General features: G+C 48.0%; 1 protein-coding gene across 2 annotated transcripts in view; it reads right to left on the minus strand.

Moving 5' to 3' along the window:
* LOC147106027 (A disintegrin and metalloproteinase with thrombospondin motifs 20-like) overlaps positions 1–25,709 on the minus strand; it is a 288,734-nt gene that overhangs the window by 218,642 nt on the left and 44,383 nt on the right. For both annotated transcript variants that reach the window (XM_086008707.1, XM_086008708.1), the window contains exons 6-13: positions 14,894–15,060; positions 14,528–14,657; positions 12,908–13,034; positions 11,480–11,690; positions 10,140–10,304; positions 2,113–2,277; positions 1,223–1,342; positions 872–979 (exon numbers count right to left, since the gene is read on the minus strand). In XM_086008707.1, coding sequence (XP_085864833.1) covers positions 872–979; positions 1,223–1,342; positions 2,113–2,277; positions 10,140–10,304; positions 11,480–11,690; positions 12,908–13,034; positions 14,528–14,657; positions 14,894–15,060 — 1,193 coding nt within the window. The remainder of the gene's footprint in view (positions 1–871; positions 980–1,222; positions 1,343–2,112; positions 2,278–10,139; positions 10,305–11,479; positions 11,691–12,907; positions 13,035–14,527; positions 14,658–14,893; positions 15,061–25,709) is intronic.

Below are 25,709 nucleotides of genomic sequence, written 5' to 3' on the forward strand. Positions count from 1 at the left end.
CCCACCTACTTGCCGACTACCCGCCTGAAGGCACCTCTAACTTACTGACTTTTAACAGTAGAAAACCAGGCTGTAGTTTTAAAAATAGAACACTGTAGCTTTGGATTGTAAACTTTATCCCTTGAATGTACAGGTCACGTGTTAAAAACACATCACAAAGAACCTTTAACATGACTGTTGGCAACTTATTTTGTGGAAGAAAGCCATGTCTGGGACTGGTTCAACACAACCACTTATCTTAGTCAAATTAATATTTGAAGCCTGCCAACTGCATGGATTGCTCGTTGGCTGATTCTAAGTTTTGCTGAAAAAAAGACAGACTTGAAACAACAAAAAGATTATTGGGAATGTGGGCCCTCCAATTTGAAAGTCCATCAATGGTCAACAAGACTTTCTCTTAACACCCTATTATTGGAGTCCAGGCCTGCCAGTTTAGGTGAACTTACAATGTACAGCATGTAAAAGGTGACACCGATATGCATATAATAGGAGACATATGTTCAGAGACATACATCATTTATATAGTTGTTATACCCATTTGAGATGCTACATAGACGAAATACTGGCTCCCTCATCACCAACACGGCCTGCCTATCCTCCATCTGTAACTTCCGTTTGTTCTGCTTTCAAACAGTGGCTCCTCTGTTATGGTGGTATAAATTTGTCCTATTTTACAGCACCCACTCTCTGCCCATAGACAGGAATAAACACAGACATACGCTAACAACAGTACACAGACACATCGATACTGTACCAGATGTGCTCAACTCGTTAGCTTTTACCTGAGGGGTACTGTAGAACTTGATTTCTTTGATCCTGAATTTTCTGTCACTTGGAAGTGACAGTTTCTCGTGAAAATAGAGTCACTTACAGGAGTCCAGGATCCAAATCTCCACTGGGTCATCATCCCTCTCTGAACGGCTGGACTTGCGGTCGTGACCATCTTTGGAGGTTCTAAACAAGGAGGCATCTCACAGTCCTGAGTGGAAATTAAGATGCGTCAAAAACTAAAACAAAGATTCAATCCGTACAGTGTGGAAATTAAAATCGGGGAGCGATCTGCGATGCCAGTTTTATACCCAGGTGACAAGCTGAAAATCTAGTCCACTGTTTCATCAGCTGAATTTTCAAGGCAGGAAATTCAATAATTTATTTTAGAATATTTATTGTTTCTATTAACATCATTTATAATAGTGAAGGGGTAGAAAAGTTTTTTCTTTACCTGGCTATCTCTTGGACGAGTTGCAGCATTACACTCTCTGTCATCTATAACTGCGCCGTAAGTCCCTACTACACACCTCACTGCACGCATCTGATATCCATGTCCGCAAGTAGTAGCACACTAGGGAAAATCAGCAGGATAGAATATTAGTAGTCTGTCATGTGAAAATATATTCAGGGAATATACTTGATCAAAAAAAAAGTTTTCGGATATTCGTGAACAAGATAACTTATGAATTCCTTATTCTATAACTTAGGGCATTGGCTTGCAGAGTTATCTGGAACCAAATAGGAACAATCCTAGTGCCCAAGTGACAGTTCTACCCCTCCCGATCCCATCAATAAGCCAGTCGGGCTGGTAGATCATGAATAGTGCCCTGGAGAACTGTATATTTGCCTATACTCATGTACAGAATTACTGACTTTTGACACCTGGTGGTTTCATTGGCTCCAGCCTTCCATCGGTAAGCATGTCATCTTGCAGTTACCTTACCACTGAAGAGGCCCGACTTCACTCCCCCCAAGGAGTACAGTCACTATTTTGTCGTTAGACAACTGATGAGAGCAAATTTGAGCTCTCCCTAGATGGACAGCAGTTTCTACGAACTCCTCACAAGCTGCCTGGTGAGAAGCACAACTTGTCGTAAAATGTGTGTGTATTGCCATTATTCTCCTGACCACAGCATGGTCACACATCATTCCCCATCCAATGGTGGCTTTACCTGTTGGAAGAGTGGACCTTTGGAAATGCAGAGCTTCAGCAGCAGTTGCTTGCCTCTCTGCAATCCAACCATGGTAGGCACCGAATCCTGGATATATGCGAGTGTGTTCTCCTGCACAGCCGCCAGGTAACACTATGCCGATCAGGTGAAAATCTGTATCCACACTCACCTGTCCCCATGCCCCAACTTGCCATGAAGCACACTCCTGAAGCTCACAAGTTCCTGCAGTCTCTGGCTTAGTACTTGGGTTGCAAAAATCGTCCCTCAGATGTTCATTATTCAGCAGGCATGATACTTGCCGATGTCTTGTGCCCTTCCCACATGTTACGAGACACTGAAATAATGCATGTGGTCATTTAGTGAATGCTGAAACTTCAACCCAAATAGTAAATGTATATTAATTGCTTATATTTGCTTATTAGGATGAAAGAAAGAACTTGCATTTATAAAGCGTCTTTTACAATCCCTGAACGGCCTAGCTCTAATTTTAAAGTTATGCCCCTTTGTTCTGGACTCCCCCCATCAGAGGAGATAGTTTCCCTCCAGCTACCTTATCAAGTTCTTTAATCATCTTAAACACCTCAATTAGGTTACCCCTTAATCTTTTATACTCAAGGGAATACAAGCCTAGTCTATGCAACCTGTCCTCATAATTTAATACTTTTAGCCCAGTATCATCTTTTGTGAAGTAAAGTCACAATGTGAGAATCTAGTACAGAACGCTGTGGATTTCAGGTTGCTATAGAATTGCAACCCTGAACTTGTAGATGACAGACATCTCTTAGTCCACTGAGGATGTCTTCTGGCTTAAAACAAGGGGACTCCTGAAGAGTGAAGAATGCTGTGATGCCTTCACTCCTCACTGGTTTAACACTGATTTAACACTAAGTTTAACAATAAAATTTGCAGGGCTATGGGGAAAGAGCAGGAGAATAGGACTAATTGGATAGCTCTTTCAAAGAGCCAGAATAGGCACGATGGGCCGAATGGCCACCTTTTGTACTGTAAGATTATATGATTTTACCTCAAGACATCCCAAACCGCTTTACAACCAATTAAGTACTTTTGAAATGTAGTTACTGGTCTAATGTAGGAAACGTGGCAGCCAATTTGTGCACAGCAAGGTCCCACAAACAGCAATGAGATAATGTGCAGGTAATCAGTTTCAATTGGTTGAGGGATAAATATTGGCCAGAACACCTGCTCTCCATATATCCTCACCATCACTAAGACCGCCTATTTCCATCTCCATAACATTGCCCGACTCCGTCGTTGCCTCAGCTCCTCTGCTGCGGAAACCCTCATCCGTGCCTTTGTTACCTCTAGACTTGACTATTCCAACGCCTCCCACGTCTACACTCTGTAAACTTGAGGTATTCCAAAACTCAGCTGCCCATGTCCTTTCTCGCACCAAGGCGTACGGAGCTTTACTGTCACAGGTGCTCCTCAATCATGTGATGCTGCAATGAGCAAACAACAGGCCTCAATGCCTAATAATAAGGGTCACCTGTGGCAGAACCACTGAATGACTCTGACTAACTGTATATAATTCTCTTTAACGATGTTCTAACACCAGCCTAAACCTGTACCATTGTGTTAGGCATTACTGTGTTTTGTATATAGAGTTTGCATGTACGGGGCGTGGCCCCTTTAAGAGCGTGGGAAAACGCGGGTAAACGCGATGACATCACGTCGCAAACCACGGGGCTGCCCAGGCAGTCCTCGTGGCATCTCCGTTGAGTAAAGACCTGTTTAATTGTTCTCTTGTGTCGATCTCCGTTATTCGTAGGAATTCGTTAATTCCTACACACCCATGCCAGATTTGCATTGATGCTACCTACACCAACCATCGCATTATCAGTCTCAATTAGCTTAAATGCAGAATTTATCACTGAGTCATAGAAACAGCAGCACAGGAGGAGGCCATTCATCCATTGTGCCAATGCTAACTGCATTTTTTTTATTCGTTCCTGGGATGTGGGCGTCGCTGGCAAGGCCAGCATTTATTGCCCATCCCTAATTGCCCTTGAGAAGGTGGTGGTGAGCCGCCTTCTTAACCTGCTGCAGTCCGTGTGGTGAAGGTACTCCCACAGTGCTGTTAGGGAGGGAGTTCTAGGATTTTGACCCAGCGATGATGAAGGAACGGCGATATATTTCCAAGTCAGGATGGTGTGTGACTTGGAGGGGAACTTGGAAGTGATGGTGTTCCCATGCGCCTGCTGCCCTTGTCCTTCTAGGTGGTAGAGGTCGTGGGTTTGGGAGGTGCTGTCGAAGAAGCCTTGGCGAGTTGCTGCAGTGCATCTTGTAGATGGTACACACTGCAGCCACGGTAGGCCAGTGGTGGAGGGAGTGAATGTTGAAGGTGGTGGATGGGGTGTCAATCAATTGGGCTGCTTTGTTCTGGATGGTGTTGAGCTTCTTGAGTGTTGTTGGAGCTGCAATCATCTAGGCAAGTGGAGAGAATATTCCATTACACTCCTGGCTTGTGCCTTGTAGATGGTGGAAAGGCTTTGGGGAGTCAGGAGGTGAGACACTCACCGCAGAATACCCAGCCTCTGACCTGCTCTTGTAGCTACGGTATTTATGTGGCTGGTCCAGTTAAGTTTCTGGTCAATGGTGATCCCCCAGGATGTTGATGGTTGGGGGATTCGGTGATGGTAATGCCATTGAATGTCAAGGGGCGGTGGTTAGACTCTCGCTTGTTGGAGATAATCATTGCCTGGCACTTGTGTGGTGCGAATGTTACCTGCCACTTATCAGCACAAGCCTGAATGTCATCCAGGTCTTGCTCCATGCGGGCATGGGCTGCTTCATTATCTGAGGAGTTGTGAATGGCACTGAACACTGTGCAGTCATCAGCAAACATCCCCACTTCTGACCTTATGATGGAGGGAAGGTCATTGATGAAGCAGCTGAAGATGGTTGGGCCTAGGACACTGCCCTGAGGAACTCCTGCAGCGATGTCCTGGGGCTGAGATGATTGGCCTCCAACAACCACAACAGTTTTCCTTTGTGCTAGGTATGACTCCAGCCAGTGGAGAGTCTTTCCACTGATTCCCATTGACTTCAGTTTTACTAGGGCTCCTTGATGCCACACTCGGTCAAATGCTGCCTTGTTGTCAAGGGCAGTCACTCTCACCTCACCTCTGGAATTTAGCTCTTTTGTCCATGTTTGGACCAAGGCTGTAATGAGGCCTGGAGCCGAGTGGTCCTGGCAGAATCCAAACTGAGCATCAGTGAACAGGTTATTGGTGAGTAAGTGGCGCTTGATAGCACTGTCGATGACACCTTCCATCACTTTGCTGATGTTTGAAAGTAGACTGATGGGGCAGTAATTAGCCTGAATGGATTTGGTCCTATTTTTTTGTGGACAGGACATACCTGGGCAGTTTTCCACATTGTTGTGTAAATGCCAGTGTTGTAGCTGTACTGGAACAGCTTAGCTAGAAGCGCACAAGTCTTCAGCACGACAGCTGGGATGTTGTCGGGACCCATAGCCTTTGTTGTATCCAGTGCGCTCAGCCGTTTCTTGATATCATGTGGAGTGAATCGAATTGGCTGAAGACTGGCTTCTGTGATGGTGGGGATCTCAGGAGGAGGCCGAGATGGATCATCCACTCGGCACTTCTGGCTGAAGGTCTTTGCAAACGCTTCAGCCTTGTCTTTTGCACTTGTGTGCTGGGCTCCACCATCATTGAAGATGGGGATATTCATGGAGCCTCCCCATCCCATCAGTTGTTTAATGGTCCACCACCATTCACGACTGGATGTGGCAGGACTGCAGAGCTTTGATCTGATCCGTTGATTGTGGGATCGCTTAGCTCTGTTTCTAGCGTGCTGCTTCCGTCGTTTAGCATGCATGTAATCCTTTTTTGCAGCTTCCCCAGGTTGGCACCTCAATTTTAGGTACGCCTGGTGCTGCTCCTGGCATGCTCTTCTACAATTCTCTTTGAACCAGGGTTGGACACCTGGCTTGGTGTTAATGGTAGAGTGAGGGATATGCCGGGCCATGAGGTTACAGATTGTGGTGGAATACAATTCTGCTGCTGCTGATGGCCCACAGCGCCTCATGGATGCCCAGTTTTGAGCGGCTAGATCTGTTCTGAATCTATCCCATTTAGCACGGTGGTAATGCCAAACAACACGATGGAGGGTGTCTTCAGTGTGAAGACGGGACTTCGTCTCCACAAGGACTGTGCGGTGGTCACTGCTACCAATACTGTCATGAACAGATGCATCTGCGACAGGTAGATTAGTGAGGATAAGGTCAAGTAGGTTTTTCCCTCGTGTTGGTTCTCTCACCACCTGCTGCAGCCCCAGTCTGGCAGTTATGTCCTTCAGGACTTGGCCAGCTCAGTCAGCAGTGATGCTACCGAGTCACTCTTGGAGATAGACATTGAAGTCCCCCACCCAGAGTACATTTTGTGCCTTGCTACTCTCAGTGCTTCTTCCAAGTGGTGTTCAACATGGAGGAGGACTGATTCATCAGCTGAGGGAGGGCGGTAGGTGGTAATCAGCAGGAGGTTTCCTTGCCCATGTTTGACCTGATGCCATGAGACTTCATGGGGTCCGGTGTCAATATTGAGGATCCCAGGGCCACTCCCTCCCAATTGTTTACCACTGTGCTGCCATCTCTGGTGGGTCTGTCCTGCCTGTGGGATAGGACATACACAGGATGGTGATGGAGGAGTCTGGGGCATTGGCTGAAAGGTATGATTCTGTGAGTATGACTATGTCAGGCTGTTGCTTGACTAGTCTGTGGGACAGCTCTCCCAATTTTGGCACGTCCCCAGATGTAAGTGAGGAGGACTTTGCTGAGTGGCTTGCTAGGCCATTTCAGAGGGCAGTTAAGAGTCAACCACATTGCTGTGGGTCTGGAGTCACATATAGACCAGACCAGGTAAGGACAGCAGATTTCCTTCAATTCCAGGTTTATTTAATTAACTGAATTTAAATTCCACAGCTGCCGTGGTGGGATTTGAATTCACGTTTCCGGATTATTAGTCCATGCCTCTGGGTCACTAGTCCAGTAGTAGAACCAACTCTAATTCTACTTCCCTGCTCTTTTGCCGTGCCTTTCAATTTTTTTCTTATTCAAGCATTTATTTAATTCCCTCTTAAATGTTGTCAACTTGGTTTTCATAGCCACTGTGGTAATGCATTCCATATTCTAACACACCCTAGCACGAAAAATTTTCTTCTATCCTCTCCCAGTGATTAGCTCTCAGCCAGTCTTCATAGATTATAATTCATTCAGGATTCCACAGCTCACATCCTCACCTGCATAAAGTCCTGCACTCCCATTAGTCTCATCCTTGCCAAGCTCCATTGGCTCCCCATGCACCCAAGAATTGACCCCAAATACGTTGTCCTTACTTTCAATTCCCTCCATGGTCTTGCCCCATCTATCGTGGTGATCTCCAGCCATACTTCCCTGCACACACCCTCTTTATACTCTCCTCTACTCTACTCTACCATCAGTGCCTGCTCTTCCCTGCCCCCAAGAACTCCCTTCCTAAATACCTGCACCTTACCATCTCTTTCAAAAACCTAAATAAAATCCTTCTCCTCAACCAGGCCTTCAGCCTCCAATCTTAACTTGTTTCCCCTGCTGCTTGTACCACTGCTTTTCACCCCCTGCGTAAGGGATGCCACAGAAACAGATCCTATTGCAGCACATAGCTAAGCCTCCTTGTTAGGAGCCGGATTGATCCTGGATGGAGTGGACCCAATGGTCTGAATGAGCTTTTCTCACATTGTTACATTATTAAATTTACTGACCAGCTTTGAGTACTTCTATTACAGGGTGACTCCATGATCCCACCCTCTCTACTGGGAATATGGAACTGCAGAACCACTACTTTAGATCCGTGCTTTACATTCTCTATTCTAGTCAATATAGCCCTCATTTTTCAAGTTTCTCACTATACGATATCCTCTTCTCCCAGGTTTGATCCCAGTAAATCTATGTTGCACCATTCCCAATATGCTTTCTACAATGGGGTGTCCAAAGCTGTACACAATACTTCAGCTGTGGCCCGGTCAATGATTGTACACACTCATCAACACCTCCTTGCTTTTAATCTAAGCCCCTCTCTAGAAAAGCCATTTGCCCTTTTTAATGGCTTTTTCTGCTAACACTTCCAGTTTTTCAAGATCTGTACATTTCCATCCCAGAATCTCTGCTCCCCCAACTCCACAGACTTACCATTAGGGTATATTTTTAGCGTACATTTATCTACACTGAACTAAATTTGCCGCATATCTGTCCATGTACTTTATGAGCCTTGGGTAGACCTCATCAGTTTTAGGTACTTAACCTCAAGAAAGATAAAGTGGCCTTGGAAGGGGTACAGCACAGATTCACCGGAATGATAACAAAGCTTAAAGAGTTAAGTTATGACGACAGATTGCACGAACTTGGCTTGTATTCCCTTGAGTTTAGAAGGTTGAGGGGTGATTTAATTGAGGTATTTAAAATGATAACGGGATTCGATAGGGTAGACACAGAGAAACACTTTCTCGGATGGTGGAATCCAGAACAAGAATCTTAAAATTAGAGTTAGCCCCTTCAGGAGTGAAATCAGGAAGCATTTTTTCACATGAAGAGTGGTGGAAATCTGGAACTCTCTCCCCAAAAGGCTGTGGATGCTGGGACAAGTGGAATTTTCAAGACTGAGATCGACAGATTTTGTTGGGTAAGGGAATCAAGCAATGTGCCCCTTTAAGCTGCACTGCCTCCTGTGCGGCCTGCCTCTCCCAATGGCCCCTATAAGCTGCACTTTCTCCTGCACAGCCTCCCTCTCCCAATGGCCCCTATAAGCTGCACTTTCTCCTGCACAGCCTGCCTCTCCCAATGGCCCCCATAAGCTGCACTGCCTCCTGCACAGCCTCCCTCTCCCAATGGCCCCCATAAGCTGCACTGCCTCCTGCACAGCCTGCCTCCCCCAATGGCCCCCATAAGCTGCACTGCCTCCTGCACAGCCTACCTCTCCCAATGGCCCCTATAAGCTGCACTTCCTCCTGCACAGCCTCCCTCTCCCAATGGCCCCCATAAGCTGCACTTTCTCCTGCACAGCCTCCCTCTCCCAATGGCCCCCATAAGCTGCACTGCCTCCTGCACAGCCTGCCTCTCCCAATGGCCCCCATAAGCTGCACTTCCTCCTGCACAGCCTCCCTCTCCCAATGGCCCCCATAAGCTGCACTGCCTCCTGCACAGCCTACCTCTCCCAATGGCCCCCATAAGCTGCACTTCCTCCTGCACAGCCTACCTCTCCCAATGGCCCCCATAAGCTGCACTGCCTCCTGCACAGCCTACCTCTCCCAATGGCCCCCATAAGCTGCACTTCCTCCTGCACAGCCTGCCTCCCCCAATGGCCCCCATAAGCTGCACTTCCTCCTGTACAGCCTGCCTCCCCCAATGGCCCCTTTAAGCTGCACTGCCTCCTGCACAGCCTACCTCTCCCAATACGTGGCCCATTCAAATTTTTGTGTATGCGCGGTATCTACAATGTAAAAGCGGGACCTCTCAGACCACTGCACGGCCGCGCACCCACACACCTTAGCAGGAACTCTGGTATCAAGTGATTATGGAGCCAAGGCGGGTTAATGGAGTTCAGGTACAAATCAGCCATAATATAACTGAATGGCAGAGCAGGTTTGAGAGACTGGATGGCCTACTCGTGTTCCCAAGTTCCTACTCCAGTTTCTTGCATTCATCCTCACAGTTTGGTATGCCAATTTGCTTCATAAGGCCACCTCTTACATCACTACTTTAGCCATTTATTTTAAAATCACATGGCCAATTTGAGAAAGGATCAAATCCATTCGGTTTGTACCTGTGCATTTTTTAATTTAAATTTTCATGTCTACTTTTCAGTTCTCCACAACCCAGCCTAGGGAGCAAGCAAGTGACAGGCTCCCAGGCCTCAGCCAATACTGCTCTTCATCCACTAAGTGCACAAGAGCACCCCTGCATAGGTCACAGTCAGATATTCTCTCTCTCTCTTTGATAGTGTCAAGATATTGCCTGACGACACAAACCCAACAGCACATACAGTTATGGGCTTCCACCAGCCCCAACACTCTGATGCAGCACATTGATTTATATATACAGGTAGTGGCATTCCTTAGACAAGTATTCACATTCATTTGGTCTTTAGTGTCATTCGTTTAACTCCTTAAAGCTTTACTCACTTCACTCCATTCACTGGCTGTCCATTCAGGGCAGGAAAATTCATTGCATCTCTGAGATACATCGTTGTGATGCTCATTGCATTCTCGGTCAACGAGACGCCTGCCCAGGTTGTTCATGCAGTAAGCCTCCCGAGTCCTTGTTCCACTGCCACAGCTTTTTGAACACTGAGAAAACCAAAATACCCATCATTGAGATTGTACACAGGAATGCACAACCGAGACCCAAATATGAGTTGGAAATCCAATATTATTCTCCTGTTACCGTGAGTAGTCCTTCTTCTTTCTACGTGGACTTCAGTTTAATAAATATGGATGTTACTTATAGTATTGCATGCACTGTTTTATAAATGTCAGGTAATATGAATTATCATCACAGTTCTCCTTTTGAGGTGCACATTTTAATAACAATATTGGCCCAGAAATTCGGGTCTCCACAGGTGAGTACGCACGGGGTACTCACCCGTAGGCCCAACGGAAGTGCCGGTTTCCTGCATGCACTGCGCATGCGCGGGAAACCGGCACTTCCGTTCCCCTGAAAGAAGGGGTTCAGAGTTCGAACGCGTGCGTGGGAGAGGCTGCGCGTGCGCATCGAACTTGCGGTTTCTTTGCAGGTTTTCCCGGGAGGGTAAGTCTCCAGAATTTACACATTTAAAAAGCAGTCGTAAGGCCTGCTTTTTACAAGGTAAGTGGTGAATTAATTAAAATTAAAACATTTTTTCCACAGGTTTATTATTTTTAAATACTTTAAAGCAAGGTAAGTTTATTTTTAGTCCCGTTAGAAAATAAAATTATTTTTTTCAAAAATTTAAATTATTGTTTAAAATAATTATTTCATGTAATTTATAGTTTATTTAAAAAATGTGATTTTTAAAAAGAAATTATTTGAAGATTTAGTGATGTTTTGGGGCTCGTAGTATTTATAAGTTTGACAGCACTTCCTCTCAAACTTATGAATGGAGCATTCCCTGCTCCGATTGGCTCCCCATGGCCCACGTGATCCCAGGGGACGCATTGAACTAACTGCGCCCCTGGGATACGCAAGCACTGCGCGCCGGCAGTTGGCGCAGGCCCCGGATCGGAATTCCACGGGGGCTCACAGCTCAACGGCCGGCGCGCAAGGTAAGTGCAGGTCGGGGGCTTGCACCCGCGGGAAGCCCCCGACCCGAATTTCTGGGCCAATGATTTCAGAGCATGGATTTCCTGATTGCCGTTCTTTTAATACTGGTGGTAACCCATTTAATGTAAGTGTTACCGCTGGCGTTAACAAAATACTAATCACAAAATCCAGGCTCATCTGTCTGCAGTGTGAGGCAGTTAAGTTGCCTCAGTCTAATCGTTACCTGCGACCAGGACGTATAATGCCAACTAGTCCTGTGACAGTCACCATGGCAGGGCTGTCTGTCGGGAGGCTTTGGCTGATCACTGCAGTATCTGTCGTCCATGGGCTCGCTTGGTCCTTTACCGTGGGTGTACTTCATACAGTGAATGTCTTGTGTTCTGTACCCCGGTCCGCACTGCGCCGTACATTCACTCTTACCTACTGCGTGCCACCTAGAATTAGAGCAGAGCTACTTATATTTTAAAGTCAATCGTTTTTAATTCTATCAAGAAGCACTTATTTTTTGGAACTTCCATAAAAATATGGCAAACGAGATTTTTATTTTTCACCTGATGGTTCTCGGTGCTCATCAAGGCGAGGACTGTGAGGCAGAATTAAACCATTTTTCAGTTTGTTCCAAGTAGTGTTAGCATTGAGCAGTCCCAGATAGAACAGCCAGATATCGATGTACTGACAAGCAGGGGGCAGGGGTGGGGGGTCCTTGGGAGGGGAGATTTTCGACTTCAGCTCGAAATGGGCGGGAAGCGAGTGGCCAATCCACCCGCCTGGAATCAGGAGGCCCAAACCATTTTCAGGGTCAGCAAGCACCAAATGAAAATTGCATCAGGCGGGCCTTCGGTGGCCGAGGTGCCCCTCCCACCTCACAATGTACCACTGCCGAACACCCGTTTTTCAGGCACAAAATGGGTTGCCAGCAGTTGAGAAATCACCCCCAATTCCCATTAACTTCAACAGAGCACCTCCACACTGCCCCAGTGCGGCATTTCCTTCTTGCACATCAGCCACTTTTTGTGGCTTCCCCGAATGAGAATATCCACTGAGTGCAAACTTACGTCTGCTTTCTGCTGTGGTCCCGTACCCATTAGCAACTGAGTAGAGATTTTAACGCTTCTGATATTAGGTTAGCTGTGTCCCACAGGTGAAAAGGTATGGGGAGTGGTGGGGGGAGGGGTGGCGGGCGTAGAAATTTTGCTTCGCACTCCCAGTGCATGCTGGGAGCACAAATCAAGCAATCGCACAACACCACACACAGATTTTCCAACGATTAAAATGAAACTTTAACCCTAACGTTGTGATCTATTGCTCCACCTGGTAATCTACCGAGCAGCAGATTTTAAGTAAAATGCTGCGTGCAAGGATGACTCTCCAAAATAAAAATCTTGCTTCCTTTACACTGAATTTAACCCTTTCAACATTCAGTAGCGTTAGGGGCCCAGTTGTTCAGTGCATCATCAGCCTTGATTCATTGCCACTTCTGTTCAAGGTTGTTAAGAAGGGTGTATGTTAATGGTAACACAGCCCCCATGATTCGCCACACAACGGATACTCGATCTCTGATGTGTTGTCAAATGGTGACCTTGGCTGGAAATCAGAAGTGAATTGTTGAAAATTCAGTTTCATAAAGGCCAACTAAAATACTACTTTTTACCTTAATTCACATTCTGCGTTGCACAGCTCATTGTCTGTGGCTGGACGAGGCAAATGTTCACATCTTTGGTCAGAAACAACCAAGTGATCACTCTTACGCACACAGACAACTTTTCTCCTCCGTTCTCCTATGTGTAACAGATGAAAGCAGATCAGCGCATACATTCTCGTGTTTTACAGCGAATCTGGAGTCTGCCCGACAGCAAGTCTGATGTTTTAGTTTATAATATATGGCAGGAGTGTTCTCTGAATAAGATAGATTTATTTCAATCTACTCTTTGATATACAGAACCGCAGTCTGGTTGTAACAAAATAATTCTACTGAGATACACTGCGAGGAAGTGAAGTTCACTCCTCCCTAACATCAAGGAGGATTGGGTACAGTATAAACAGAGACAAGCAATGGTGTAGTGGTAATTTCAGAAGTGAGTATACTACACATCACACATCAGGGATAGAATCTATGTTCCTTGGCAAATCTTGGAGACTTTATTTAGTGCATTTTCCAGCATTTTGGAGGAGACATTTTACATGCGTAAATATATTCTGATGTGTAATCTACTTCATACAAGTTAGAAAGAGTCCAAGGTTGATCCCCAGTCTGTGCTGTGTTAGCTGATCCTCGCCAGGGCTGTGTTAGGGCTATGGCAATTGGCCTCAGTACTTCTAGGTTACGAAGAAGAAATCAGCCAGGGGTCCCCCTGCTGGAAGGCTACTTTTGGCGGGCATCAGGTAAGGAGAGAATCCCTCCACGGTTGAATGGCCCGCCAATACTCAGGGTGAAGAGTCACACGTGGACAATGACCACTCATGCAAGGTACTGGTGAATATCAAATTCCTTTGCAGCAGTAGCCAGAAAGGAATCAATACCTTCAAGAGAGGAGGACGGAAAAAAATTGGAGAAGAAAATTGCTAAGATTTGTCTTTGCCTCAATACTTTCTCTGTAATATTGTCGGAATATGTGTACCTAAATTCAAGGTGAATCACTTCAAGATACATCTTAAATAAGATAATCCTGCTTTCTCCACACTGTGGGTAGGATTGGCAGCACAATGATAATAAGCTACTTTAAACAGTCAAGAACTTGTTATGGGAGAACAGAGTGTTTATATTGGCTGTACCAACTGCATCTAGCAGAGTGGAATCAGTCATTGGGAAGCTCCTGGTTTGCCTACAAAATTCAGAAGTGTCCTAAGTGTAAGTCCACAGTTAAGATGTTTACATACTGGCTGTGTTATCAAATTTAAAGGAGAATTGACTTAATGAGAAAGTGTCCAACAAGCATTTAATTGTTTGGGGAGGTTAACAGAAACAGAAACGTTGTGAATCGTTTTCCCTGCAATGTCACATGTAACTAACATAATGACACAGTTTGATGTAATGCACAGGTTAGTGCAACATATGTGGAAAGATCAAGAGGCACTGAAATGATGTGGGGTTTCCCCCCGGTCTCCTGTGATGCCTCTGGCAGAAGGCTGGTGAAGCCGCCAGGGAAATGGTGTAAACCGTTCACATTTCACAAAGACAGGCCCATTTTGAAGCCAACAGCTAAATTATTTTTATATATTAAACTTACTTTAAGATTCAAAAATGAAATGTAAATAACAGGTCGGAGTTTACCTTGGCACAGTCTACTGCACTCTTGCCATGAACCATACGGATCCCAAACAAACTGCTCCAGTTGGTCCTCTATGGGTATATTAAAAGAGTAACGCACATCGGGGTTGTACAAATTTCCAACAGATAAAACCTAGCAAGATTTAAAAGAAAGCAATCTGTGAATGTCAACTAATGTCAAGGTGCTGTGACTTTAACAACAAGCGCTGTTTAGTGCTCCCAAAATAATGGTTGGGAAAAATCATAAGTGCACACGGGAATTCCTGGTATGCACTCTTGGCAGGGGAGGTTCCTCCCTAGGAGCACGGGGGCAGAGAATTACCATTTATAAATACATAAGAAGGTGTTGCGCTGTCAGAAAATTCCTACCTGCAGAGTCAGCTCTTCCTCAATGCGATCAGTGCAGTTAATGCGCTCCACACCATTGTCCGAGCCACTGTATTCAATTGTGGTTCCCTGCACACTTATTTCTCGTTTAAACATGCTCACCACAAAGTTTCCATTCAGGATGAAATTACCTTGACTGTCAGATAACGCTAAAGCACAGAACAGGAATTTTCCGTTAGGAAAGTACAGTTGAAATGAAGCAGATAGATCACAAGTTATACACAAAGGGCAGCACGGTGGCATAGTGGTTAGCACTGTTGCCTCACAGCGCCAGGGACCCGGGTTCGAATCCGGCCTCGGGTGACTGTCTGTGTGGAGTTTGTACATTCTCCCCGTGTTTGCGTGGGTTTCCTCCGGGTGCTCCGGTTTCCTCCCACAGTCCAAAGATGTGCGGGTTAGGATGATTGGCTATGATAAATTGACCCTTAGTGTTAGGGGGATTAAATACGTGGGGTTACGGGGGTCGGGTGGGATATGTGTCGGTGCAGGCTCGATGGGCCGAAATGGCCTCTATCTGCACTGTGGGGTTTCTGTGTTTCTGTGTTATACAAAGATCAGCTTTTATTACTTCCCCCACAGTAAATGTTGAATGTTGTGAATGAGATCCTTATTACAGCTTTCAAATATGTCTCAAAGTGCTTTTCACACAACTAATTTCTTTGGAACTGCAGTGATTAGCTATGTAGGTAAATGCAGCAGCCATTTTATGCACTGCCGTAACACCTGTTCAAAGGTTACAATCTTGAGAAAAGTTGAGCGATAGTGAGGTGAGAAACTAGTTCATATAATTTCTCGGTGGTTGGTGCTGCTTAAGGGAGGTATGTTGGCCATGACGTCAAGAGAGGATCCTCTACTCTCTTCCTATGGTGTCACAGGATCTTCAATGTCCACATGAACCACTGCAACAGGCAGGTAAGACCTTGATTTAACAGGGGGAACTTTAAATCTTAAAAAACAGGTGGGTTTGGAGCGTGAGGATAGTTAAACTGTTAAAAAATGGGATTCCCGACTTGATCCTGCCTCCAACCCGCCCATTTCCAGTTTTAACGTAGGCAGGACAGGGGCAGGCAACCAACCCGCTCCCAGGGATTGGAATGACAATTTAAATATTATAATGGATCTGGAAGCCTCTTTTTTAAATCTCCGTTTTGTTTTTAACTGTATGTGGATGGGTTTCACACTATTCGTGAAACCTGGCAGTTACAGCAAGACGGGGACTGCTGGATCCAGGAGGTAAGTGCCTTTATACCTACCGCCTGGATCCAGGGCCCCTACTTACTGTCTTATTTTGCACACTTTGTACAAAACTAATAAATTGCAGGACAACGGAGTATTACAGTTTAAACTCTTTTATGAAGCATCAGGTCTGTGTTTTCAATCATACAGCACAGTGGGGACAAGATGGAGTTAGGACCCTAGCCTGGGTCTTCAAAACAATAGCAGTCCTTACAGATGCCTGCAGACCAATGACAACTCAGCATGTGATCACATGTGAATATAATAGGTATTCCTTACAGATGCCTGCGGGCCAATGATAATTCAATATGCAAATGTTACATCCCCTTTCTTTTAAAAGAGAAAGGTTATGCTGTAGCGGTTCATGTAGATTGCCACTAAATAAAGAGTTTGACTTCGACGAACTATTAACAAGTTGTTTATTTACAGGAACAGACTAATTACATCAGGTGAGATGGCTGACTGTAGGAGCACCGTGGTATAGGTCTTGTCCCAGCGGGGACTCCACGAGGACTGAGTTCGCAGTCCTGTGGGGAGCGTGATGACGTCATCGCGTTTATGTTGTGACGTCATCACATTGTTCGCGTTTCCTGCGCTTAGGGCATCACGTGATGTGCGTCGTTGCGTCGCTGGCCGTCGAGGCCGAGGTCGCGAGGCCGGGCTGTGCCGGCGCTTGCTGCGGGAGCGGAAGATCGCATCGCTCCTGTCGGCTGGCCGTTGAGGCCGAATTGGGCCGGCAGCTGCCGCACGCACGTCACGTCGTACGTGACGTGACGTCAGCATGCTAGGCGCGTCTTAAAGGGGCAATGGCCCCAACAGGTAAGTTAAAAGGGCAACGGCCCCAAAAGGTAAGTTAAACATACAGTAAGGTAAGTTAAAGGGAATTATGGCCTAGAAATTCAGTATAGCCACGTTTGGGGTGCTACAGCCGGGCGGCCGCTAAAGTTTGCGCCCGGCACAACTTAGCGCCACCTTCGCCGATATTCAGTGGCATCGCCCCAAGAGGTTGCTGCTGCGCTAAAACAGGTGATGCACGACTATCATTAGGCGCTAAGCCGGCGGCCAGGGGCGATACCCCCAAGGGCGGGCGCAGCGCAGGTGCGGCGAGTTGCTGATTGAAGGCAGACACTCTGGCGCCGGTGAGCTCTTAAAGGGGGAGGGTGGATTTGTTTGGCTGCCACGCCCTGCACACTGCAGCCCTGAAGCAAGGCCTGACCACTGCTGCTTGATCTGTACAACGCCCAGGACAATGGAGAAGGCCAGGGAGAGAGCGCAGCGCTTCAGCGAGGGTGACCTGAGGGTGCTGGTTGGCGCAGTGGAGCGCAGGCGCCATGTTCTGTTCCCTGAAGGTGGCAGGAGGCCGCTGCCTAGCGCCTATCGGAAAGCCTGGAGGGAGGTGTCAAACAGGGTGACCTCCAACAGCGTGGTTGCCAGGGCTCCTGTACAATGCCGGAAAAAGTTCAATGACCTCACTCGGGTTGTCAGGGGGAGTACCCTTTCCAGTGTCCTCCTCATCCCTGCATGTGCACCTCAGTTTATGGGCAAAGGGACCTGAAAGCCCTAATGCCCAGCCCTCATCCAGCAGCTATGGGACTGTCATGAAAATCACTTGCACATTCAGGACTTTACACACTGGCAGTGCAGACAAGATCAGGGCTTCACACTGTCAGGGCTAGTCCACCATGGGAGGCAGTGCAGACAAGATCAGGGCTTCACACTGTCAGGGCTAGTCCACCATGGGAGGCAGTGCAGACAAGATCAGGACTTCACACTGTCAGGGCTAGTCCACCATGGGAGGCAGTGCAGACAAGATCAGTGCTTCACACTGTCAGGGCTAGTCCACCATGGGAGGCAGTGCAGACAAGATCAGGGCTTCACACTGTACTTAGAGGCCGTCCTTTCTCTTGCAGGGCAAGGTGGCGCACAACCGAAGGCAGCAGCGTGAGACCGGGGGAGGCCATCCTGACCTCAAACAGCTCTCCGACCTGGAGCAGCATGTGGAGCGCATTATGTCAGGCCGGCTGATTGGCTCCGTCGCCAGTGGGCCCCAATGGTAAGGGCATCACCTTTTTGACCTCTCTCTTTCCACTTGCGCCTCAGAACAGCATCCTTTGCCACTGTCGGACCAATGCAGTGCATAGCAGCACTCATGCCTCCCTCGCTGCCGCCCTGTCCTCACTCTAAAGCAACTCTTGTGCCTCCCTACTTTCAGATGCTGAATCGCCAGGTGAGGAGGCGGGCCCTCAAGCTGGCACTGTGAGTGAATCGGAGGGCGAGGAGGAGGAAGAGGAAGCCGGACCATCAGTGCCACCCTCAGCCGAGGCAGCCCATGGCGATGATGAGGACACGTCTTCCCTGGAGGGGAGCAGGGGGGAAGGGTCGGAGGAGAGTGAAGCTCCGGGGCCCAGCGGGCTGCAGCAACGCGGGAGGGGTGGGGAGGCTCGGCGGCCTTCTCCCCGGAGGGTGAGTGCGGCCTCCAGTCCTGCTATGGTGAGCGCAGAGGAGGTGCGGCTCCTAGCGGAAATGGCCGCCCAGGCTGAGCGCAGGCACACTGAGCTCATGGCTGCAGTGGCAAGGATGCCTGACTCCATAGAGTCACTGTCAAGGAGTGTGCAGGAATTCGGGGCAGCACAGGCCAGGAGTCTGCAGGACTTCGCGGCAGCACAGGCGGCTTCTAGCCAAGTGTTCAGTCGTGCCGTGCATTCACTGGCTGGTGTCATGCGGACACAGACCAGGGCCACACGGGCACTAACTGCTGCCACCCTCAGTGGATCGGCCAGGCATCGCCAGGGCACTCGCCACGCCGCAGCAGCCCAGCAGTCTGTGCTTCAGCAGATTGCTGCGCATGCTGCAGTGCTGGCCCGTGCGAGTGCCAATGTATCAGGCGACCAGGGAGTACCTGTGATCTGTCAGGTTGGCAGCATTCCTGCAGCTGAAACTGTCACTCCTCCATTGCAGCTGCCACCAGCCGCTGGACAGACTGCTGCCGCACAAGCAGAGTTGGAGCAGTCAGCAGCCGGCCCCTCCAGGCCCAGAGCTGGTCCAGGCCAACCCCCAAGGGCATCTGCCGTCTCGCCATCTGACCCTCAGCAGCCTTCCCCCAGCCTTGCTGCAGCCACTGGGGTCCCATTGAGGAGGAGCTGCAGGGCGGGCAGGGGCCAGTCATGGATGCGAAACGCATCACCCTCGCGGGGGAAAAAGTAGAAGGTGTGGCCAAATGTTTTGTTTCACTTGTAAAGGCCGATACTGGTGTCTTTGTTTTACTTGTAAAGGCCGAGACTGGTCTATTTGTTTTTTTGGAAAGGCTGAGACTGGTCTATTTGTTTTACTTGTAAAGGCCGAGACTGGTCTATTTGTTTTTTTGGAAAGGCCGAGACTGGTCTATTTGTTTTTTTGGAAAGGCCGAGACTGGTCTATTTGTTTTTTTGGAAAGGCCGAGACTGGTCTATTTGTTTTTTTGGAAAGGCCGAGACTGGTCTATTTGTGTTTTTGGGGGGGGCCTCTCTCCATTAGTTTGTTATGTGGGAAGGGCATAGAGGTATCAAAGTAATAAATTTTCTGAAATCGCACTGTCCATGCTTTCTTTTGGAAGTCCTGGTTGCCCTGCTCGGCTGAGGGCTTGTGGAGCGGCGACATTCATCTTGTGCCATTGGCACAAGCCATTCCCTGAGAGGGGGCCTAGAACCGACGTGCAATAAGCCGCCGACGGGCGGCCCTTGCACTTTCTGCCTCCCTCCTGTGCTGGTCCTCCTCCTCCTCCTCCTCCTCTGGTGGTCCTCCAATGTCTGGTGGCAGTGGCTGAGTCCTGCGGATAGCCAGGTTGTGCAGCATGCAGCGCACTACAACGAAATGGGAGACTCGCTCAGGCGAGTACTGTAGGGCTCCTCCGGAACAATCCAGACAGCGGAACCGTTGCTTCAGGACGCCGATTGTTTGCTCAATGATGTTCCTGGTTGCTTGATGGCTGTCACTGTATCCCTCTTCAGCAGGGGTGCGGGGCGCACGGAGCGGGGTCATCAGCCAGGTGCACAAAGGATAGCCTTTGTCCCCGAGAAGCCATCCTCGTGGGTGAGGCTGGGCCTGGAACATGTCTGCCACAGAAGTCTGGTGCAGGATGAAGGCATTGTGGCTGCTGCCTGAAAAGCGGGCATTGACAGCTAGGATGAGCTGCCTGTGGTCACACACCAACTGCACGTTGAGCGAATGGTAGCCCTTCCGGTTGCGGTAATCCTCAGCATTCTCTAGAGGTGCCCGCAAAGCCACATGCATGCAGTCAATGGCGCCCTGCACCATGGGGAAGCCCGCTAATGCTGCAAAGCCCATTGCACGCTGTTGCTGCTTGTCAACGGTCATGGAGAAGGAGATGAACTGACGTCTCCTTCTGAAAAGGGCATTGGTCACCTGGCGGATGCAGCAATGTACCGCAAACTGGGAGATGTTGGAAATGTCCCCAGTAGCGGATTGGAAGGAGCTGGTGGCATAGAAGTTGAGAGACACCGTCACCTTCACTGCCACCGACAGAGACGTCCTGCTCCTCAGCTGTGGCTGCAGATCTCCGCGAAGCAGGTGGCAGATCTCAGTGACCACCGCCCTTCTGAATCGCAGCCTCCGAACACACTGCTCGTCAGACATGTTCAGATATGAGAACTGCTGGCGGTATACCCTGGGTGGGTAAGGCCTCCTTTGCCGACGCCTGTTGCCCCTTCTCTGTCTGGCCATGACTGGCACTCTTTCACGGCGTCTCTGAGCCCTTTGAATGCAATGGAGAAACCCAACGTTTCCACCCATTGCAGCCCCCATTATATGTTTCCAATCAATGCTATGGCTCTGAAGTTAAAGACAAGTGCAAAGCTGTGGCCTGAAGCCACAAGTACCTGTGCGAGTGTTGAGCCAAACCAGAAAGCTCTCTACCTTTGTCTCTCTCCAAAGAGCCGTCTCTCACAAAGAAGGAGTGTTGCAAAATGGCTGCCATTTCTACTGCAGGAGGAGTGCCCTTTAATTAGCGCCCCCCGCGCCTGGGAACCGTTCCCCTCTACCAGTCGCTAGGGGCGCCAGGTGCACAATAGGCCGGCGCCACTGAATTTCCGGTTTGGGGCGCACAAAAGGCGTTGCACCATGAAATGACGTCAGGATCTGCGCGCACGCAAAGGCTTGGCGCCGCCACTAAATCTTAACTGAAGTTGGCGAGAGGCGCAGATCGCGCTGCGCCCGGGCGCTAGCCGCTTAGCACCCCACATCTCCTCCTCCTAAGGCGCTAGCGGCTGGCGCAAGCAACTGAATTTCTAGGCCTATGTGTCTTTATGTAAGGTACAACCGGTGGTACCGCCACAATGCATTACTTTTAAACCTTTCTTCTACATAATATTCTCGGTAGCATAAACATATAAGTAAACTCAGCATTTAACTAGCACTGAAAACATCTCAACATTTCAATAACGATGTACAGTTTTTTTTTTAGGGCAGCGATCCGCCTACACCCTTTGACAGTTCACAAGTCAAGGATAACTCTAGGCTTGACCACTCGTCCCGACCTTGTGTGGTATGGAACTGAGCATGCTCCTGAATCGGTCAACAAATCAGGTTCAGGTTTAGGTTCAGGTAAGTATGATGTGTTTTGTGTATTGCTCTGTTCATCACACTCTGTTGAACTGATCCTCTCGTCAGAATGATGGTGTTGTTCCTTGGTGTTCAGGAGGTGCCTGCGATTGCGGCGGTACACCTGTCCTTCTGGGGTGCGGGCGTGATACGATCGCTCAGTGTCAGCTGGCTGGATGACGACTGCTGGCTTCCAGTAGTCATGCTCCTGGATTCTGACGGATTCTCCATTGTGCAGCGGCGGCAGTAGTCTAGCTGACCTGTCATAGTATCTCTTTTGGTGTTGCTGTCTCTGTACATGTTTTGCATGCACTTGCTTGCAGCTGACGACCTCTGGCTGCAGCTGCTGGTTGGTGCTTGGAAGGATTGAGCGAAGTCTGCGGCTCATCAACAGCTGTGCTGGTGACTTGAAGTTGTCAACCGGAGTGTTGCGGTACTCAAGGAGACTGATGTAGGGGTCTCTTTTGTCCGCTTTGGCTTTGTCCATGAGTGTTTTTGCAATCTGGACAGTTTTTTCAGCAAAGCCATTACTTTGAGGGTAATGTGGGCTTGATGTGACATGTGTGAAATCCCACGCCTTGGCAAATGACTCGAACTCTTTTGATTTGTATTGGGGGCCATTGTCTGAGACTAAAGTCTCTACCATGCCATGCCTAGCAAAGGCTGCCTTTAGCTTGTGGATCACAGCTGCAGATGTGGTGCTGTGAAGCTTGTCCAGTTCAAAAAATCTGCTGTAGTAATCAACAGTCACTATGTAGTCCTCGTTGTTCCATGTGAACAGATCCGTTGCCGCGACCTGCCAGGGCCTGTCTGGGATACGGTGAGGTATCATGGGCTCTTTGACATTTGATGGGCGGCATTCTAGACAAATGGAACATTTTTCGACAATGTCCTCAATGTGTTTGCACATTCCGGGCCAAAAGATAATGTCACGTGCTCTTTGTTTGCATTTTTCCATGCCAATATGTCCAGCATGAATTTTTGTCAACATCTCTTCTCTGAGACTGGTAGGAATGATGATTTTCTCCCCTTTGAAGACGATTCTGTTGATTTGTGACAGTTCGTCTCTGTGGTTCAAGAATTCAGATATGCTCTGAGGGCATTCCCTCCTTTCTTCAGGCCATCCACAGTGTGAGTTGTGCATCTTTCTCTGCTCCTGCTCGGATCTCCTTCAGTTTTGAGTCACTCACAGGTAAGCTGTTGTACACCATGTGCACCTGCACATCCATGCCTTCACTGAGGCTGCTGTCCTGGTAGCTAAGAGACTTTCTGGAGAGCGTGTCTGCGACAGGAATGTCTTTGCCTGGACGGTGAATGATTGTGAAGTCGTACTTCTGTAGCTGAAGGATCATTCTCTGTGGCCTTGGTGGGGCTGCGGCTAGTGGTTTCCTCATGATTGACTCGAGGGGCTTGTGGTCGGATTCCACAATGACCTGTCGGCCATAGACGTACTGGTGGAAAAGCTTACATCCAAACAGAATTGCATATAGCTCTTTTTAGATTTGAGCATAGTTGATTTCACTGTCTGAGAGAGATCTGGAAGCGTAGCCGATGGGCTTTCCTTCTTGCAGTAATACTGTGCCTAGTCCGTACTTTGACGCGTCCACTTGTAGTCTGAGCTCTTTGTTGGGGTCGAAGTAGGCAAGAACTGGTCCTGGTTCTCTGGTGATTAGGTCTTTCATTTTCTGAAATGCTGTGTCATGTTGTTTGTCCCACAGGAACTCATTGGATTGTTTGAGCAACTGACACATGGGTGCGTTGATTTCGGAGAGGCTCGGAGCAAACTTGGCTAAGTAGTTAACCATGCCTAGTACTGTCTCCAGCTCTGCGCGGTTCTTCGGCGGCTCCATCTTCTTGATGGTGGAGATTTTCTCTGGATCTGGCTTAATGCCATCAGTTGAGTGGCGATGCCTGAAATAACTGATCTCGGTGGATCCGATTATGCTTTTCTCGGGGTTGAGCCAGATACCTTTCTCCCGTGATCTTTGTAGCATCGCACGGAGGTTCCTGTCATGTTCCTCTCTATGCCTGCCATAGATGAGGATGTCGTCTACGATTGCAACTACTCTGTTGAGGCCTTCATAGGTTTCGTCGATCTTCCGCTGGAATTCATCCTGAGCTGAGATAAGACCAAATGGTAAACGCAGAAATTGGTAGTGTCCAGCTTAGATGACTCTTCCATGAGCTTGATAGTCCAGTATCCTGATCGTGCGTCCATTACACTGAAGTAACGTGCTCCCAGTAACTTGAGTGTGATGTCATCTAGCGTTGGTAGAGGGTAGTGAGGGCGTTTGATAGCCTTGTTCAAATCTCTGGGGTCGAGACAGACTCTGAGCTTGCCTGTACGTGGTTTCTCAACCACTACTAACACGTTGACTCACTCTGTCGGTTCTGTTTCCCGGACGATGATTTCTGTATTCTCCATGCTCTGCAGCTCCTCCTTCAGGTGACTACATAGAGCAAGGGGTATCCTTCTCGGTGGGCAAACCACAGGGGTTGCTGCTGGGTCAAGGTGAATAGTGCATTCACCTGGGAATAGTCCGATTCCTTTGAAAACGTCAGCAAACTCCTCCATGACTGTCTGCTTCTCAACTGGTGCTGTCAATGATAGCACTAGCTTGACGAGGTCCATGTCTAAACATGCCTTTAGACCTAGCACTGGAGGTGCTCCAGTGTCAACAATGTAAAAGTCCAACATCATGTCGCTTTCTTTGTACTTGCATTTCATCACGCATGTGCCTTTTACAATGAGCTGCTCACCCCCATAGCTGGTCAGTCTGCATGAGGTGGGCTGTAGCTCACTCATCCTTCAAGCTGTGATACTCACTCAGAGGAATTACATTAACCTGAGCTCCAGTGTCTAGTTTAAACCTAAGCTCTGTGCCCTGTTTTCCTATCTCAATATTGGCAAAGGCTTGCTCAGTCTCTGAAATCTGTTTTTTCTGTGATACAGAATCAATAAACAGTTCCTCTGCATTTGGCTCTCTATCTGGCATTTGGCTGTCACTCACTGTGTGCACTGCTTATCCGAAAACAGTCCTGCAAACTTTAGCAAAGTGGTTCCGTTTACCACATTTAGCACATTGCCTTCCTTTGGCAGGGCATTGCTCCTTTTCTCCATGCATCTTGTTTCCATAATATCCACAGTTTTTGAAGCGTTTTATGTCTGTGTCGCCCATTTTTAGAACTCTCGCTGTTCTTTCTGTTCTGAAACACGCTCTCTGGGCAGTGTTCTTTGGTGTGTGTCTATTAACTGTGTGCACTGTCTGATCACACGAGCTGTTCATGGCGCTGGTTATGGTTTTCAACTATGCTTGGGCTACCTCGTGCAATGTAGCTATGTCCATAGCTTTGTCCAGCATTAGACCGGACCCAACATTCAAAAGTTTCTCTCTCACTTTAGCTGAATGTATTCCAAACACGATGCAGTCTCTGACCATCTCATCTTTATCGGCATATTCACAGTCTTTTACCAGTAGTTTTAACTCAGTCACGAACTGTTCAAACGACTCACTAGCTCCTTGTACTTTCTTCTGAAACTTGTACCTAGCGAATATCGTATTTGTCTTGGGCATCACATATGATTCAAAACGGTCAAAATAACTTTTCAGTACCTTTGCTTCATCCGCGGTGAGAGACCATGTGTTAAAAATGTTTCTCCCTCTTTCTCCGATCCACAGGAGTAGGTAGCTGCATCTTTCTTCCTCCCCTTTGCTTTTCAATGGACCCGAGAACATTAACTCCACATGTTGCTTGAACTTGCACCATTCTCTATGTAAGTTCAAAGATTCCCAATTCATTCGAGGTAAGGGAGCTCCAACGATGTCCATTTCAAATCCCTGTTCTGACACCAGAGGGTAGATTTTTGCCGAACCTGTCGGGAAGAAGGCGGGACATCCCCTTTCGGGTTTTTGACCCGCCTACTTTGACATCCGGCCAATCCGCGTGATTTTCCCTTGATTGACCT

The sequence above is a fragment of the Somniosus microcephalus genome, chromosome 16 (assembly GCF_052327205.1).
Source record: "Somniosus microcephalus isolate GS21.2 chromosome 16, FLI_Smic_1.0, whole genome shotgun sequence".
In the NCBI taxonomy this organism is placed as follows: Eukaryota; Metazoa; Chordata; class Chondrichthyes; order Squaliformes; family Somniosidae; genus Somniosus; species Somniosus microcephalus.